This window comes from Cinclus cinclus, chromosome 7 (assembly GCF_963662255.1).
Source record: "Cinclus cinclus chromosome 7, bCinCin1.1, whole genome shotgun sequence".
NCBI classification, from domain to species: domain Eukaryota; kingdom Metazoa; phylum Chordata; class Aves; order Passeriformes; family Cinclidae; genus Cinclus; species Cinclus cinclus.
The window spans coordinates 23,264,834-23,283,870 of record NC_085052.1 but is presented as its reverse complement, the minus strand read 5'-3'; the positions used below and the strand labels follow the sequence as shown (position 1 = coordinate 23,283,870).

General features: G+C 38.3%; 1 protein-coding gene across 1 annotated transcript in view; it reads left to right on the top strand.

The window, feature by feature from the left end:
- Positions 1–71: 71 nt before the first annotated feature.
- Positions 72–19,037, top strand: part of POLR3A (RNA polymerase III subunit A) — a 33,136-nt gene continuing 14,170 nt past the window's right edge. The window contains exons 1-20 of the mRNA XM_062496034.1: positions 72–416; positions 1,311–1,446; positions 1,921–2,058; positions 2,568–2,739; positions 3,932–4,086; positions 5,063–5,302; positions 6,228–6,390; positions 6,600–6,736; positions 7,289–7,392; positions 8,079–8,220; positions 8,737–8,877; positions 10,056–10,125; positions 10,814–10,941; positions 11,413–11,551; positions 12,765–12,929; positions 13,203–13,375; positions 13,976–14,087; positions 15,412–15,530; positions 16,856–16,993; positions 18,424–18,594. Coding sequence (XP_062352018.1) covers positions 373–416; positions 1,311–1,446; positions 1,921–2,058; positions 2,568–2,739; positions 3,932–4,086; positions 5,063–5,302; positions 6,228–6,390; positions 6,600–6,736; positions 7,289–7,392; positions 8,079–8,220; positions 8,737–8,877; positions 10,056–10,125; positions 10,814–10,941; positions 11,413–11,551; positions 12,765–12,929; positions 13,203–13,375; positions 13,976–14,087; positions 15,412–15,530; positions 16,856–16,993; positions 18,424–18,594 — 2,787 coding nt within the window. The 5' untranslated portion in view covers positions 72–372. The remainder of the gene's footprint in view (positions 417–1,310; positions 1,447–1,920; positions 2,059–2,567; positions 2,740–3,931; positions 4,087–5,062; positions 5,303–6,227; positions 6,391–6,599; positions 6,737–7,288; positions 7,393–8,078; positions 8,221–8,736; positions 8,878–10,055; positions 10,126–10,813; positions 10,942–11,412; positions 11,552–12,764; positions 12,930–13,202; positions 13,376–13,975; positions 14,088–15,411; positions 15,531–16,855; positions 16,994–18,423; positions 18,595–19,037) is intronic.

Genomic DNA, 19,037 nt, shown 5'->3' with positions numbered 1-19,037 from the left:
GAGTTCCTTAGGGCTTAGGAAGCTGGGCCTTGTCAGCCTCGGGAGGGGACCACTGAGGGGGACTCCCATTCACGTGCATAGACACGAAGAGGCGTCAGGGAGCGGAGCCGGGTTTAGCTCCGTGGTGCCGGGTAATAGCCCGAGGGTGATAGGGTCAGGCGGTTGCACCTGCACACGAGAAGCATTGTCTTTGCTGAGCCCGGACCGCGCGCGGGAATAGGGTGGGTGCCGGAGGGGCTGCGCGGGCTGAGCCGGAGCGGCGGTGCCGGCAGGGGGCGCTGCGGGCGGAGGCCGCGCTGACCGCTCCGGCCCGGCCCGGCCCAGCGCAGCTCCCGGGTTCAGCCGCGCGGGCCCAGCCGCGCCGCCGCCGCGATGGTGAAGGAGCAGTTCAGGGAGACCGATGTGGCCAAGAAAATGTGAGTGGGGGCCGGGCGGTGCCTGGGGGCTGAGGCGGGGAGCAGCAAGATCGCGGGGGGCAGAACCGCTGTAGCCGCAGCTGGGAGGAGAGTGTTGGCGTGGAGGGCCGCGGTGTGCTCACGGCACGGCTGCTCCGCTTCTCGGAGCGCTGGCATAGGCTGGGTTCTCCCACACGGGTGGCTGTGCCCGTGTCTAGCTGTGAGGATGCCCAGGAAGGTCGATAAATCATTCAGATAAAACCCACCAACTGCCCGTAATGCAGCTTTATTTTTTTATATAGTTATGTGGAAAGAACCTGTTTCAGCAATGTTGTGAATCAACCTAGACACTTTTGCATTGTTTTCGCATTCTTTGGGGTCCTGAGAAGAATAACGAAGCTGGTCTGGAACAATAGCCCTAGGAGGAGCATCTGAGGGAGCAGGGGTGTTCCGCTTGGAGAAAAGGAGGCTCAGGGCAGACGGTGACACTCTCTGCACGCACATGAAAGGAGGATGTAACCAGCTGGGAATTGGTCTCTTCTCCTAGGCAACCAGTTACAGGATGAGAGGGCACAGCCTTAAGTTGCACTAGGGAAGGTTTAGTTTGGACATCAGGGAGAATTTCTTCACAGAAACGGTAGTTAGGCTTTCAGTGGTCTGCCTAGAGAGGAGGTGGTGGAGTCACCGTCCCTGGAGGTGTTTACAGAAAGACTCGATGTTGCTCTCAATTACCATGGTCTAATGGACGAGGCGATGTTTGGTCATAGGTTGGGGTCAGTAATCTCCAAGGTCTTTTTCAACCTAATTGGTTCTATGGTTCTGTGATATTTGCATGTAGGTATGCTTGTCATTTGTTATAAATGGTTTTGCATATGTATATATGCCCATGCATACATCTGAAATTCCCTGTTCTAGAAGCCACATCTGTTTTGGCATGAAATCTCCAGAGGAGATGCGGCAGCAAGCTCACATTCAAGTGGTCAGCAAAAATTTGTATAGTCAGGACAACCATCACTCTCCGCTGCAGTATGGAGTGCTGGACCATCGCATGGTGAGAACCTTCATTTTGTTTTCCAAACTCTTTCTGGGGAATTGCTGAAGTGGTTAAAAAAGTGTCGGGGTCACTGGAATGTACTGTTTGTCCAAAGTAATCATGCTCACTTGAGCATGAGTCTTTGCTTGAATTTCATAGACTACTAGTCTCTTGAGGCAGGAAGTAACTTGATTTTCTGCCAAACTGCTGGGACACCGAAATGCCACAATGTAGATTAATGGGCTGCAGATCACTTGCAAGAGCTGTGTGAGTCCAGATCAATGGTGTCAGCAGGAGCTGTGTATAAAAAATATTTTCACTAGGGGTCAGAGTGACTGTAATGCTATAATGTGCTTCTGATGCTGGGGGAAAGGAGTGGCTCTGCTACTAGCATTCCTGATTAGCTTCTGAACTGTTATATTTTGTATCTATCCTGTCAATTACAGCTATCTTTTTTTTTTTCTTTACGTGTGTGTTCTCTTTCTCCCAAAGGGAACCAGTGAAAAAGACCGTCCCTGTGAAACCTGTGGGAAAAGTCTGGCTGATTGTTTAGGGCATTACGGGTACATTGACTTAGAACTACCATGTTTTCATGTTGGGTACTTCAAAGCTGTGATAGGCATCTTACAGGTAAACATGATCTATAAAAGGACATTTTCAGGAAAGATGATGCCTTGAAAGTAATTGAGAAGACAGAAATAAGGTTGCATTATTAATTTACCTTTATGTACATTTTCTGTTGTAAAATACATGTGTTTAAAGACTAGTTTTAGTGATGTTCTATGTAATCTCAGACTGATAAATTTAATCTATTATTTTTCTGCAGTTTGAATTAAATATATGAAGGATAATTTGCCTTTTAGAACATCCCAGTAAATCAAAGCTCTGTTAGCTTTCTATGATTTTTAAGGTCCTGCAGAGCTTAATTATATATTTGCCTCCTTGACTGTATTTTTCTTTTTCTCGTGTGTTTTTTAATTTGTATTCCAATATGTGAATTGGTCTTTCAGTCAAGACAGTAGTATTTAATTTTAAAAAATGCACTATGTTGAAGAATTTAAGCTGTAGTTCAAGAGGTTACATCTTTGAATGTGTCTCTCAAACAACTACAAACATGTTTATACATGTTTACATTTAAGATGATCTGCAAAACCTGTTGCCGCATCATGCTGTCAGTGGAAGAAAGAAAGCAGTTTTTAGATTACCTAAAACGACCTGGCCTTACATATCTTCAGAAGAGAGGACTAAAAAAGAAAGTGTCTGAGAAGTGCAGAAAGAAAAGCACTTGTCCTTACTGTGGGGCCTTTAATGGTGAGTATAGACATGAGCAGTTTGTGAAGTTCTCTGCTCTGATGGTTTTCACCTTGATGGCTGTGTTAGGATCCAAATCTTGAATATGCTTGTTCATTGCACAGCTAATGGGTGTTCTCTTTGGCCTTCGTTAAGAAACAGGCAGTTGCATTTTAGGGCCAGACACATGCTTGTTCACATCTCATTTGTGTGGATATAGACATTTTTCCTAGTTGCTTGTATTATTTCATGCTTCAACCAATATTTGATACTTGAATAATGACCAAAAAACCCCTTTTAACATGTCATTAAAAATATTGGGAGCTATTGGCAGTGATCAATGCATTCGGTAGCATTTGTAATTTTGAGTGAGCATTGTTTTTCATCATTGTGCTATCTTACTTAAGATTATTCCTTCTTCAGGGTGGAGTATTTTTGTAAGAGTTTGTATCTGGCTTTCAAAATATGTCCTTTTTTTCATCTACACTGATCATGTGTTACTGCTCTTTAAGGACTTGAAGTATTACAGAATCATAGCACATGGTTAATCCATAACTTAGAACTTTCAAGTCATGAAAATTGTGGGTTCTTTGTTGAAATGTTCAACAACTCAGTAAAAGGAGAGCTTCTGTATCGTAAGTGCCATATCTACACACAGGGGTCATAAACACTAGGCATTTAGAGAAGTTATGTGATGGGTCAGAACACTTCAGTAGAAAAAATTGAATGTCTGGACTAGACTGTGGAAGTTTCATGAATAACATTACCTGCATGACAGGGAAATACTTGTCAGATTTTTCTGAAAATTCACTTCCAAAATTACTTCAGAAGATACTGGTATGATACATAAATGGCCTTCTTAGTCCTGTTTTTAGTGTGGGAACTTCTGCTTTAGAAATATTTGCTGTGAATAAGGTGAAGCTGAATTTAAGTGTGGGCTAAACCATCTACTTTCAGCCTCAGCAGATGCACCACCATGTAGATACACCAAGCCATCCATATAAAAAGGTATAACTTGATTGTCCTTTGGTTGTTCTGTGAGTTCAGGAAACTGGTTAATAAAGCTGATAAAGTTTTATTTTGTTCTTGTGTTCATTGAAGGTTTAGCTTGTTTTTGAACTGTAACTTAAGTTTTGGTGGTGTTTTGTTTTGTTTGATGTTTTTGTTGTTTTGAAATAAAATCCCAAGATAATCTGTATTTAATTGCTTGCAGGAACTGTGAAGAAGTGTGGTTTGTTGAAAATAATACATGAAAAGTACAAGACAAATAAGAAAGTTGTAGATCCAATAGTATCTACTTTTCTCCAGTCCTTTGAAACTGCCATTGAATATAACAAAGAAGTAGAACCCTTACTGGGAAGAGCTCAGGTGAATTTTATTATAACCTAAATTTTTTGCCATTTTGTGTGCATGAAAAATAACTCCTTAAAGGTTTGCAATGTATCAGTTAAAGTCTTCTGGTGATCCAAGAATTTTGTATCAAAAATATACATGAAAAATATGATACATGTGTATCAAAATATACATGAAATGTTTGTATCCAGTGCAATAATGTTGACTTTGCTAAATGAGAAATTGTTTATTAGCATGTTCTGATACATCATGATCTGCCTGTAAAGAAAAGGATGTTCTTGGTGTGTTATGGTTCTGTAAACTAGACAAAGAAGAAACACGGAAGAAAACCATATAAAGTTTGCATGTATGAATAGATTCACTGTAACTCTGCTATTAATTCCAGTATACACATTTTTTTCTTCAGAAGCTCTTAATGTTGAGAAGGAGAGAGGAGGCTTGATTTGCTAACTTTTTGTTTCATTAGCTTTTCAATGTATGCAGTTTTGTTTCCTTCTGCTCTTTGCAAGCTGCAAAGATCTCCAGGTACATATTTGGATGGAAAAAGTAGTGAATGTGGCACTAGCTGTACCAAGATGAGAAAAACTAGGCTTTGAAAAATGTCTAGGAAGTGTGGTAATTGTGTGATCTTTTACTAATAAAATGAATACAACGTACTGTAAGTTTGTTGTAGGATATTAATTGAGTTGCTTTGTCTACTGATGAAATGCTCTCCATTGACTCTTGAGACAGGAGAGCAACACAATAAGAAGTGAACACACATATTTAGGGAAAAAATTGAAGGAAAGAATCTCTAGCAAGTTAACAGCTGAGATGCTAAAAGCATTGGTTCAGAATAAATAAGCTAAAACATAGTTTTGTTTGCACTAATAGTTCTCTATTTGCCTTTGGAAAAGGCTATTTCTGAACATGAGTAAAATAAGGGGAAGAGGGAAGCATTGAAACTTGACATGATCGCTTCTTCTCCCCATTTTCCCAATGGATTTTGTAGGAAAACTTGAATCCTTTGGTAGTATTGAACCTCTTTAAAAGAATCCCAGCAGAAGACATCCCTCTACTTCTGATGAACCCACAAGCAGGTAAACCTTCAGATTTGATCCTCACACGACTCCTGGTGCCTCCACTGTGTATCAGACCCTCAGTTGTGAGTGATTTGAAGTCTGGCACCAATGAGGACGATTTGACCATGAAACTGACAGAGATCATTTTCCTCAATGATGTAATAAAAAAGGTGAGTCAGCCTTCACGCTCCGAGACTGTTACCTTCAGAAAGATTTGTGTCAAATTGAATATAGCAAGTGGGTTTAGTGCTTACAGTCTGGTGCTGTATTTCTCTGTCACTGGCCATTTTACTGAAAGATAGGAGAAGCTCACTTCAGATTGAGCTGACTGACTGGCTGCTTGCAGTGTAAGATCTGCTGAACGCCTGCTGGGGTTCTTGTGGGAAATGATTTTCCATTTCAGCTCTGGTCTGTTAACTGTTTTTCTTATTTTTTCTTTTTCTCTTCTCCCATGACTGTCACAATTCTTGAGTAGTCACTTACAATGAAAATATTACACCTATTGATTTCTGTTGTTTTTTTTTTTATTTTAGACCTTCCTCTTTTTTTACATCTTTGTGCTTTATTTATTCCACCATCTATTCTTGAGAAATCAGGTTTCGTTTAGCATAGTCATCAGATTGAGACTAATAGATAATTTGACATTTTATGATTTGTTTAGAAGAGCACTTCTCACCAGAATAATACTTTTCACACTTTTCAAAACTGTCCCTTTGGCAGGCAGACAAAATGAGTTGAGTACAAACTCTTCCATGACTGAAAAATTATTAACTACTGATTTTATTGTCTGTTAAGTTATATAAACTTAAGTGGATTGGGAAAAATGTAATTTAAACAAATACCTAATTTTGTGAGCATTTCTTCAAAGCCCATATTAGTCAAGACTTAAGGTTTTTTTTGCTGGGTTCCCTTGTGATGGGCTTTATGCTATATCATTATGCATCCTGTTAAGAGTTATTTTCCTTTTTTCATTCCAATCAATGGAAGTTTCATGATATTATTTGCAAAGGTAGAGTTGTACTCATAACAAAAAGTTATTGGCTAGTTTAATATATATTATATTTATTTTCTGAATTGGATGACTATTTTGTTTAGCATAGGATATCAGGAGCTAAAACACAGATGATTATGGAAGACTGGGATTTTCTTCAACTGCAGTGTGCCCTGTACATTAATAGTGAGCTCTCTGGAATACCCCTCAACATGGCACCTAAAAAATGGACCAGAGGTTTTGTTCAGAGACTTAAGGGAAAGCAAGGTTTGTCTAAAAAATTGCTTTAGTTTTTTTTTGTTTTTTTTTTTTTTTTTTTACAATTGAACCACAAATCTTTGCTATTGCAAAGTGTCTCTCTGCTACTGTTGTGTTGCACTTCAGTGCTGTGCCTTGAAAGAGCTTCTAATGTGCTGTCTTAACACATAACATATTGAAAACCACGTTTATTTAAAGAGTTTTAACTGTTTTGTTAGGTCGGTTTAGAGGCAATCTGTCTGGAAAGAGAGTGGATTTTTCTGGCAGAACAGTCATTTCACCTGATCCTAACTTAAGAATAGACGAAGTAGCAGTGCCTATTCATGTTGCTAAAATATTGACGTTTCCTGAAAAGGTAAGTAGTGTAGGACTCAAAAATGTTTTCTATTCTTTTTCTTTTTTTCCAAGCCAGACCTCAGTGTTGTTTCTTTATTCACTCTAGAAGGGAGTGAATGTATTGCCTTATATTTGAAATGTCATTTAATGATGCTTTGCCAGTTCTGTTGCTGCTGGCAAATAAAGATGTGTCGTACTGGATATAGGCAAGTGCTGTATCAGCTATAAGTGCTGACTGATATAGGCAAGGTGTGGTGTAAGGAGTTAGATCTCTAGAATTAAGAATTTTGCTTCCTATTTTTTCAACTCATTCATTGATTTGTATGAGGCAGTGGTTGGGTAATTTTATTTCTAAGTTTCCCTTCCATATTTTTAATTTAATTTCCCTCTAATATTCTGCTCAAAGATAAGCTGATAGTTTTTCTCCTCTATTCCTTTCTGTGAGTTCCCCTCAGCGGCTGGGGCGGAGATTTTCAGTTGAGCCTAAACATTGAGAACATACAAGCTACCAGTAAAAATAAGATCCTGAAACATATTCTGTTTGTTTCTGATTGGAGTCTTTGTGCAACAGGTGAACAAAGCAAACATTAATTTTATGAGGAAACTTGTCTGTAATGGTCCTGATGTTCATCCTGGAGCAAACTTCATACAGCAAAGACACACCCAGATGAAAAGGTATCATGTTTATCTGTAATGATTCAATTTTTTATTTCTCCCCATCAACTTGTTCTTGCTGCTGCGTGAAGGCAGTGATGTATGCAGAGATTAAAATTTATTTTTAGAATCTTTCATAAAGGGCAGTAGAAAAAGAGTTGGTTTTATGTTCTCAGGTTTAGTGTACAATTTTTTTAAATAGTCTCTTGCATTAAAGTGCACATACTAATGATACTGAACTGCAATTAGATTTATATTCTTTTATGACTGTGTGTCTTAACTGTGATAGAGGGTGTAGTATAGACACAAGTGAAGACAGGTGGTTTTGGGCAAGATGTACTGGCTGTTTTCACGTGAGAGCTAATCTGCAGTCAGTATATGGGTAGGAAGAACAGGTAATGCATGAGTGAAACTTTCTATGCTCTGATACAATTGAAATAAATTCTGTTTATTTACAAATGGACTTTTTTCTTACTTAATGTTCTAATCAGTGAAGCTTTGTTGACTAATGTCAAAATACATTCATTGCTTATAATAACAGCAACTGTTGTTCAATCCATGCCAGTTGCATCTTCTGGTTGTTGTAATACAAATACTCCGGCATTTAATGGAAAAGTTGGCATTATAAGCACAGAATTAATTTTCAGCTGTCTTTCTGTCTGCTGTTTGTGTATTTTCTGACTGCATTGTGATCTTTTGCTATGAAGATTTTTGAAATACGGGAACCGAGAGAAGATGGCCCAGGAGCTGAAGTTTGGTGACATTGTGGAGCGACATCTGATAGACGGTGACATTGTCCTGTTCAACCGGCAGCCCTCACTGCACAAGCTGAGCATCATGGCTCACATTGTGAGTGCACACAGGCTGGCACAGACAGTGCAGCCTGGAATATTAGGCACTTGGCCCTCACTGCTTGGTTCTGTCTCGCACAATCAAAAATACACAGCTCCTGCTCAAACGGTGTGTGGAGCAGGGATGAATGCAGTGCAGTTGTGCCTGTGCATGGGAATTGATGTGTGCACAGGCAGGATGCTGTGTGCACACTTCTGCCAAGAGCCATAATTGACCTCGCTATCTCTTCTTGTGTGAGCATTTCGTTCTTGTGGAGTTGATGCAATCTCTACAAAGCATGTTGTCTTCTGTGCTTTTTATAAATTCTTCATAATGAAAATTATTAGCTACATTTCTGTAATATAACATGAATACAGTTTCTGTCAGTTCCTGGTTGAGTGAAATCCTGTGATCAGGAATTTTGACTCATCTGTAATATAATGATAATATCTGCATGAAAGCACTGGTTTTTCATTAGCCATGCCCAACTGTGTGTGCATCTTTTTTTTTTTTTTTTTTTTTTCCCTTTTCCAGGCTAGAGTGAAACCTCATAGGACATTCAGGTTCAATGAATGTGTCTGTACACCATACAATGCAGACTTTGATGGAGATGAGATGAACCTTCACCTTCCTCAGACAGAAGAAGCAAAAGCAGAAGCACTTGTTTTAATGGGGGTAGGTAGATATAAAATACTCATGTTGGGATTTTGCTGGTGGCAGATGGGCTAAGCCCTTTAGTTCTTAGCTTGTATGTGAAATCTGAAATACTGTCGATATTACTGGGTAATTTACAACTTTGAAGCTGCCTGAAAACTCTGCATAAAGAACTTCGGAATAAATTAGGACTGTTAGACCCTGGTAATCTAATAGCCTTAGGCTTAAAGTCTGGGGGAAATGTCATCAGTATATTTCTGCCTGACTGTCCTTAGGGATTGCTGCCAGGCTGGGGTTGCTCTGTTACCAGCAGATCCATCATTTGCTTCTGATCTGACAACCTGGGAATTGCAGATAGACGGACCAGCTAGAAGTGAGGCAATGATACTGGGCTTGTACTGGAGAAGGCAGCTTCCTAGAGAAGGCAGGAGAGAGTAGGCTCATAGGGCAGGGTCAAAAGGGAGAAGGGAAGGTAGATAAGTAGGGATGTGATGGTTGCAAGCTGTGGTCTGTGGTGTGAGTCAGTAGCACCAAGCTGAGGGTTCACCAATCCATTGCTCCTTTTGGGTTACCAAATGCCACTCCTGCTTCAGATGTACCCATACAGTTGTTGGCTGCAGCCTGTAGGAGTTCACAGATCTGACTTGGGAGCTTAAAAAGAACACCCCCAGTGTGTGATTCAGATCTGTGTGGGAATGGGTTCAGACAAAACTGCTCCGTGGGTGGAGGTGATTAACTGGAGCAGTAGTTTGAGTAAAATATAAGATCATGGGGCTAGAGGTGTCTTATTGTTACCCATCAGAAGGGACCACACAACTTGCAGCATTCCAGTAGATCCCTGTAGTGAATGTAACATCTCTTTTCCTTTCCTCTGTTCTCAAAGCTAGCTGGTCTTCCCTTCCCTGTCCTACCAAAACACATCAAATTATTTGGCACTTCTGCTACGGAAACAGAATATGTAATTTCCAGTAACTTTTCTCAAGTCTATTGTCAATAGATGTACATGAACTGAAGTGAACTGAAACTTGTGGCTTATTTTTTTCTATCTTTTTGAAGAAAGATGTAGTTAGATTTAGAATAAGCTTTGACCATAACATATGACCATTTCACCATAAAATAAATGCCTTAAATGGTAGGTTCTCTTTTGAATAGCAAGTGGAACGTCAGTGTCTTCAAGTGCATATCATTTTGTCGTACAGACTAAAGCCAACTTGGTGACACCAAGAAATGGAGAACCTCTTATTGCTGCCATTCAGGATTTCCTCACAGGTGTGTATAAGCTTATTTCAGAGCTGTGTGATCTAACAGTTGTTCCATCAGAATCATTTCCCTTTTACAGAGATTTTTTATATTAATTAAAAACTTTCTCCTTTCACAAGTCAAAATGACATTATTCAATATGGCCTCTGCTTTCCTGAAATATAATTATGCCCTCAGAATAATTTCTGATGCTGTCTACATTTGTAGCTGCAGTTATTACTACCTTTGAGTGTATTTTTCTGTGTTTTTCTACAAGTGAGTATTTGAGATCTTTGTCTGCGTTCAGTACATGATGTAAACTGCTTATGATTATGGTAGAGGAGTTGATTTCACTGAACAAACATTAGCTTTAGCCTATAGTATGTACCTTTAATGTCTTTAATTCTTTGGGAAATGTTCAATGAACATAAGGAAGAAAGTGTACAAAAATAAACATTAAGGCCTTATTTCACTTATGAAATAGTCTGAATGCAATAGAGCAGGTTACAGAAATAGACAGTTCCTAATTTTTAGACATTTAGTTGGAGCAATTAAAAATAATTCTGGAAGCGATTTGCAACTAAAGCTGTCTAAACTACTGTTGTTTTGCATAGTAAGTAGCTGATTAGTGTTAGAATGAAATGATTGACACTGAGTATGCAATAGCTTTTAAACAGAATCTAAATTTAGTCTGTCATAATACTTTTTTTCATTCCAGGTGCCTATCTTCTTACATTGAAAGATACCTTTTTTGATCGAGCCAAAGCCTGTCAAATTATTGCTTCTATCCTGGTAGGCAAGGATGAAAAGATCAAAGTTCGTCTTCCACCCCCAGCAATTCTGAAGGTGTGTCAAACTATTTTTTTCATGTTACTAAGATTTTCTCTATGTGTGTTCTTGACCCATGGTGATGTTACATGAATCTTTAAACTCAAGTTTTAAATCAAAGGTGCTTCATAAAGAAGTAATTGTGAATGTTGCAGCCTCTTTGAGAAATGAATGACAGCAGCATCTTTGAGGTTATTTCTCTTTTCTAGTCAGAAAGGGGAGCATGGCAGTAAGAGGGAGCAATGGAGCATGTCTCTGAGTGTGTGCACGTACCCTGTTGTAAAGGATATTCATTCAGCACTCTGGGGGTTTAAATCTATGAAAGATGATAATATTTTTCAAAGGAGTGCTACTATGCATTTCTACAAGCATGATTCTCTGTAGACCTATTCAGTGTATTAGGCAATTTTACAATTAAATTATTGCATGCTCTTTTTCTGTAGTTGTAGCATAAACTTTTAATCTTTATTCTTCTTCTGTTTCTCTCAGCCTGTAACACTCTGGACAGGAAAACAGGTTTTCAGCCTCATTCTCAAACCCAGTGATGATTGTCCTGTAAAAGCCAACTTACGAACAAAGGGCAAACAGTATTGTGGCAAAGGGGAAGACCTGTGTTACAATGATTCTTGTGAGTGACACTTCTAAAGCCATGTTTTGGAAGTCTTCAAAGAAATTATAGAAATGATTGATCTTATTGTAGGCCTTGAAGCAGTACTTTGCATAAGTGTTCTCGAAATGAAAAATAAAATCTTGCCGTTTTTCTCAAGAGTTGAAGTCATGCTAAACAAATTTTCTTAAACTAAAATGTCTTTTGTTTGAGCTCAGCTTGTCACAATGTTAACTTAGTGTTTGAAGGTGAGAGAGAGGAAAGCAAAGCTTGGGAGGTGTTGTTCAGAGGGCAGGTGGAAAAATTTAGTCTCTTGACAGAGGGTAGTAATGCAGGGATTGGAAGTCAAACACTGAAAAGAGTTATATTATGCAGGGAGGATAAATCCCTAGGATATCAAGCCATTCATGCCCTTCCAGTTAGGGACGTCAGTGGCAGATGGAATGCAAAGCACCACGGTTGAAAAGGCTGTAGGAGATGAGCAAGACTTTGCTTAGAAATTAATCAAATTAATTTAATTTAGTTTCTTAATTAATTAAATTATGTCATGACTGTTGGAAAGGAACTTGAGCAGGCAGGGTTAGGCTGATTCCTTGCTGCTCACAAGTGTAAGTTGAGGAACCATTGATTTACACTAATTCTGTCATGCAATGTTGCCTCAAGAAAGAATTTCCCAGTTAGCATTCAAGTCCACTCTACAGATGATTGAGTGATTTCTGTAGATGAACACTCTGTGCTATGATGTTGGTTGTAGACATGGTGGAACTTTTTTTTCAGCCTCTAAATATTGTAGGACAAAAGGGCACAAAGCAATCCTCCTCACACTCCTGTGAACATAAGACATCTTTATTTCACAGGCGATGAATTTTAGAAGATACAGGAAGAGTTTCCATTTTCTGAATTTAACGAGCACATGATGTGGAAAACTTAGATTTTGTTGTTGGCTGTGTTCAGTTCTCTGAAAAAAATTCATTGCTGAAGACACAATAGTTCTCTTTAGACAGTTCTCTGCAAATTCTCAAAAATTCTCAAGAAAATCTGGTATCATGTTTTGATTTGGTATAATAAGTGATAGAGCAGTGACTTGTGCTTCAAGAAGATACCTAAATTCACCACATTGAAAATACTGAGCATGGGCGGAACTTCCATTTAAGAATTCTCTCTGTAAGTGATTATTAGTGGTTAGTGAATATTTTAGAAAACTGGTGAATTCTTTCTGCCTTTTCATTTCTAGATGTCACAATTCAAAACAGCGAGTTAATGAGTGGCAGTATGGACAAAGGAACACTGGGGTCAGGATCCAAGAACAACATCTTCTACATTTTACTGAGGGACTGGGGCCAGGTGGAGGCTGCAGATGCCATGTCACGTCTGGCCAGACTTGCTCCAGTCTATCTTTGTAAGTACATTTCCTTTTAAAATAGTACTTTAATGCAGAAATAGAGAATAAGCAAGATTTTTGCTTCAAATATGATGTGTTGTGCTTCTAAAAGAATAAGCTTGTTTTGAAGCTGGCAGACAGTGAAACAACTTACTGTGATTATCAAGTGCTTGTGATGGTCACATGATGGGAGGCAAAATTGAAAGTTCCCAATAATATTTCCTGGGTTTAATTTGTTTTTCTCTATATGAGATTGGACTATCATTTTTTATTTTTTTTTTTTAATAATAGCTAATCGTGGCTTTTCAATTGGAATTGGTGATGTAACCCCTGGGCAGGGCCTGTTAAAAGCTAAGTATGAGCTCCTGAATGCTGGCTATAAGAAATGTGATGAGTATATTGAAGCTCTGAACACTGGTAAGCTACAGCAGCAACCTGGTTGTACTGCAGAGGAGACACTAGAGGTAAAAATTTTAATTTAATTCACTATCCATTTGGAGTAGGGGCTTCACAAATATATTCTTAGACATTGCAAAATCTAAAGTTGTCATTTGAAACCTAGAAATACAAGCAAATACAGTCCCTAGACATGTAACTTGAGCCAAGTCCATATAGACTAAGTGTTTGTATGCAGCTAAAAATGTTAGCTAAACACAGAACAACTGAAATCCTCCAGGATGTATTGGGTTGATACAAGAGAATAGAATTACACAGGTAATTGGAATGGAGTTGATTACATTGATCAAGATTTTTTACATCTTCCATGTAGTACAGTGCGACTTAGAGCATAGTGCAATGCTCGATTTAGCTGATGTTTTTGATGCTGATAAGAGAATATCATGATCCTGGATACCCCTGTCTTATCCCAACAAAGACATTTTCTTCAGCAAATTGCAAGTTAGGCAGACTGAAATACAGCATTGTTTTACTTGAAACAGCAGCTGTCTTTCTTTGTCTTTATTGTATTTTGAGTTCCCTTTGACTACTGAAGGTTTTGCTGGGAGTGATATGTTTGTGTAAGTGATTTTTAGCAAATTCTGAACCTCTAAAATACTGTATTTCAGGCCTTAATCCTTAAAGAACTGTCTGTTATCAGAGATCATGCTGGCAGTGCCTGTCTTAGAGAACTGGACAAGAGTAACAGTCCCCTGATTATGGCTCTCTGTGGTTCTAAAGGTAGGGACAGCTGAACTTGGCATGTAGGTTGCTCACTCTTTCACTTATGTGAAACTTAGTGGTTCCATCTTTATAGCTTGTTTTATACTGTCCGTTGTGCAAGTTCATATCATAGCTGTTATAAGTGGCTCATTAAGTACAGGTTGGGTATAGTTAGTTAAAATCAAGCTGATGTTCTGATATTCTTGTGTCTTAATTTTTGGTACAAGTTGCAAAACATGTTGTTGGAATTTTGGATGTTCTTAGGACTTGAACTAATAAATGAGTAAAAAGTTTTCAATTGTGTTTCTACTTCAAATATTTCTATCACATAGAAAAATCATCTGTAAATGATACATTTAGTATTGGAACTAACATTTCTTAGAATTGTGGAATTATTTGGAAAGGACTTTAAAGGTCATCTAGTTCCATCCCCCCCCACCATGGATTGGGACACCTTCTACCAGACCAGGATGGGATGTCCACAGCTTCTCTGAGCAACCTGTTCCAGTGCCTCACCAGCCCCATAATGAAGAATTTCTTCCTGATGTCTAATCTAAACCTGCCCTCTGATAGTTTAAAGTAATTCCTCCTCTTCTATCATTACATGCCCTTGTGTAAAGTCCCTCTGTCTTTCTTGTAGGCCCTCTTTAGGTACTGGAAGGTGCTACAGGGTCTCTCAAATTCTTGTGTGAGCTTTCATTTGTTTCCTTTAAGAATTTGAAGAAATAATTTTTGCCTTTTTTAGCTGTCTAATAAATAGTGGAAAGCCTTATAGCGACATGTTGTGTTCTGAAAAAGTACTGACATCTAATACAAATTTGTTACGTGCATAGTTTTTGTGGGGGTGATGGGGAGGCATTGTTTGCAAACATATTCACCAAATAAAACTGAGTTAGTGACTTAATTCTCTGGGACTTAAGTTGCTCTAGATGTCCTGGTAGACACTGAACCCTGTATGAAAAATATGTTGAAGTATTTTGAAGAAATTATGAAACAAAATATTTAGGTTAGGATCAAGGGCTGTATAAAACACAATCCGTAATAGAAGACAGGATAATATAATGACTGGAGCCAAATAATGGCACTGAATGTCTATGACCCAAAAGAAAAAAAAAAGGAAAGTTGTTGGCTGTAGCATAGACTTAATTGCCAGCCTTTGCATAAATGCTGCAATGAACAGGACGAGTAACAGAAAAGCTTCTCTAACTCTTGCAGTTTTGTGTTGTTGAGCAGTTATGAGGCTAAATAATTGACCTTCGTGGAGGTGAAGATAGCTAATGAGGGAAGCAATATATTCCTCATTTGTGAGTGAGGGGCTTTCTTTTCCCATCTGTCTTTGCAGGCTCCTTCATTAACATATCCCAGATGATTGCTTGTGTAGGGCAGCAGGCCATCAGTGGGTCCCGTGTTCCCGATGGGTTTGAGAACAGGTCCTTGCCTCACTTTGAGAAGCATTCTAAGGTAATTCTGGACATTTACAACAGACTGTGAAGGGAAGTGAAACAAGTTTCCTTTAGCCATTTTGAGAAGAATGCATGAGAAAATGTGTTGTCATGATGTGCTGAAGGAGAAGGATCAAATATGGTCAATGTAAAATGTTTTGTGTCATTTGGGAGTTAACAACAGTGTTCTGAACTGCCATAGGATATCTAGTTACTTGACTTTTTACAGCAAAGCCTTGCATTGACCTTTCTAATTTAGTAAAATTAAAGTGAAGTGATGATACATTTCTGGTTCTATTGAGACTTCTGAAAATAATTTGTTAAGGTTTCTCACTGGTGTTACGTTTGACTGCACTAATACTTCCCAGGAAAACTGCTCAATGTGTGTGGGTGTCTTTATAATAAAAACAGGTGAGACATGCCAGATAAACCATTCTGGTTTTTCTCATTATCCACCAGGGTAGGTACCATGGCTTACTCTTAGTGCTTCATTTTGGTCCTACATGAAGCAGTAATGACTCTCATGCACTTGTTAATATAATTCAGTGAGATTAATTTCTTTTAAAGTGCTATTTAAAATCTAATGAATGCTAACAAAGGTTCTTGGTATAAGCCCATAGTCTAGATAGTGTGTTAGCTAAGTGTCAGGTGATAGCTATGACACTTGCATATGTGACTAAATCTCCAAATTTCAACTTCTGAGCTCTGTAACATACTGATTAAGTAGAAAAAGAAACAACATCTAATGGTTTAGGTGAGAAGACAAAATTTAGCTCTAGCTTTTTTTCTGATTTAGAAAGCATTGACTGTTAAATAACAACAGAAAGTGATTTTTGACTTGAAGGGATGCCTGCGTAAACTTCATTGGCATCAACTTTGCTCAGGGGTGAGGGCAAACCATTCCAAAAAAATAATTGTATACCAGTTATATTTTCCTGGAATTTTTCTCCAGTTGTATTTTCCTGGAATCCTTAGTCTTCAGCAAATACCTTTGCACTACTGTAGCAAAATGAATGTTCTTAACTGCATTTTCAATTTCTGCAGGTTTAATGGAAGTGTTGGTGTAGTGTTGGGAAGGAATACCTGGAAGTGTGACAAGTTTTGTAGGAGGAAGTGGAAACTGTTAAAATTAGTTTGGAAGAACTAGGCAAGGGTTTCTGAAACCTTTATTCACATCTAAAATACAAATATGGAACTTGAGAGCTGAGATGATTGTCCTGTGTTGCTGGGGGTATTGGCTAACTTTCAGAAGGAATTTCAATGACATGCACCATGTCTTTCTGTGACATATAGAATGTGCATTGCATTTTTTTTAAACTGTGTTTTTTCCACTATTCTCTGCAGCTCCCTGCAGCAAAAGGCTTTGTTGCAAACAGCTTCTATTCTGGATTGACTCCCACTGAATTTTTTTTCCACACAATGGCTGGTCGAGAAGGTCTGGTTGATACAGCTGTAAAAACAGCTGAAACTGGGTATATGCAGGTAACCGTCAGCAGAGTGAGGATTTTATCAGTCTTGAAAGATGTGGGTATTTCTCATGTGCATGTTGAAGTGACAGGTCAGGGAGAAGAGCAAGCATTGTGTGTTTTCAGTGTGACAGAGTAATTTGTACTGTGAAATACATGGCTTGATCTGTTCTCCAGGAGATGTGGAGTTAGTAAATGAGACCTCAGCCAATGGTAGCAATAACATGCTTGTATTAATCTGTTTCCTCTTGAATATGGGTTGTAAAAATCCTTGTTCTGTGCAATTGTTGACGACTACTTTCTGTGTAGCATGTTCTTAAACCTGATGTGAGTGGTAACAGAAATGCTAAAGCTCCCTTTCAGTGTCTGTTCTCTCCACTTAAGAGGCACTTTGGCCATATAGATTTAGACTGGTTCTGCAAGATTTTGGTGTCTTTGGCTATAAATAAATGTTCCTCCAACAAAGCTTCCTGCTGTTACGTGCAGTCTTAAAATTTCTGTTCCAACATTTAAGTAGTATTTAAATTATAGCCTTCTTCCCAGTGTAACAGACAGTAGAAAATCCAAGATAGTTTGGGGCTGGGAGCACATTCCAAGATACACAAGTAACTGTACAAAGACAGAAAAGACCCCACCTTTTCAGGTGGGTGACTAATTAGACCATTTGTCTCCAGAACTAATGAAGTAATCTTGTAATGTGTGCAGGATATATATAAACATAATAAGCAACCTGCAAAATATTTTTTTCTCTTCAACTTTCTTCCTATAACAATGAATTGTAGCGCTTAGACTTGGAAATTTTAAAAAAAAAGTCTATTAACATTTATTTTATCTTACCTTTTTTCTTATCAGTGAGAAAAAAATACCAATTTATGGTCTCGTTTAGGTGATCTAATTTGCTTTCAAGGAACAATGAAGTCCATCTTTCAAGTAAAAATGTTTTTAACCTGAAATGTTTCCTAGCGTGCTTTCTTTTTGGGAAGGAATATGGTAATTAAGGGACTTGCCAATATAAAGAGTTAATGTAGGAGAAGCAGATACATTGAGTGGTTCTGCTTTCATATTGTAAAAGTATTGTACCCCTTGAGAAATAAATCTGCTTGGAAGAATATGAGTGTTATGTTAAAAAAAAAACAAACCCAAATAAGTCCCTCGAACAACCATAGGTTTTTGCAGCTTAGCATTAGGTCATTATGTTTTCTATACAATGAAATTCTAAATATGGAGTATTGTGTTGTTGCGTGAAATCTTGTTGACTTTTATGTTCTGTGAAATGTACAGTAAAGCCTGAGGGGTAATATATGATTTTAAATAGGTTTTCATGCCTGCTCATCACTGTCAGATTTATTTCCCAAGTCCATTTTCTGTACTTCTTGTATTAAAAATCAACAGCTGTTTTTAAAAGGATCCATTTTACTTTCCTTGTATATTTTTTTTCCCTTTCAGAGACGTCTGGTGAAATCCCTTGAAGATCTTTGCTCACAGTATGATTTAACAGTCAGAAGTTCTACTGGTGACATTATACAATTTATTTATGGAGGAGATGGCTTGGATCCTGCAGCTATGGAAGGGAAGGATGAACCACTGGAATTCAAGCGAGTTCTAGACAATATCAGGGTAAAAATTGCTGAAATCCTTTTTGAAAGTGTGAAAATACTGCTAAGCATGGAGAACAAAGTAGTAAATAATGGGGAAAATTGTTTCACTGGAAGTGTTTATTTTCAAGTTGCCTTTTTTGAATGGTCCTGGTCAGTCTTCCAGCAGGTGTATTCTAAGGCTAATAGATTTTTTTTTTTTTCTGGTGAAACAGAGCAATTTGTGTACAGAGAATTTCTTTGTGTTCTTGAAGATAGTTTTAGGGTCTAATATCCAGCTCACTAGATAAATTACTACTGGTTTATTTGGGTACTAGTTTGGTATACATTGCACAGGTTAATTCTCTGTTAAATCAAGACGTGAATGTTCCTTGAGTTGAACTGGCTGGTGGTTGTTCAGTAATACTGTGATGTTTGAAGACTTGTATTGTTCAGTTTTGGTTTTGTGGTTGGATGGTTGGTGTG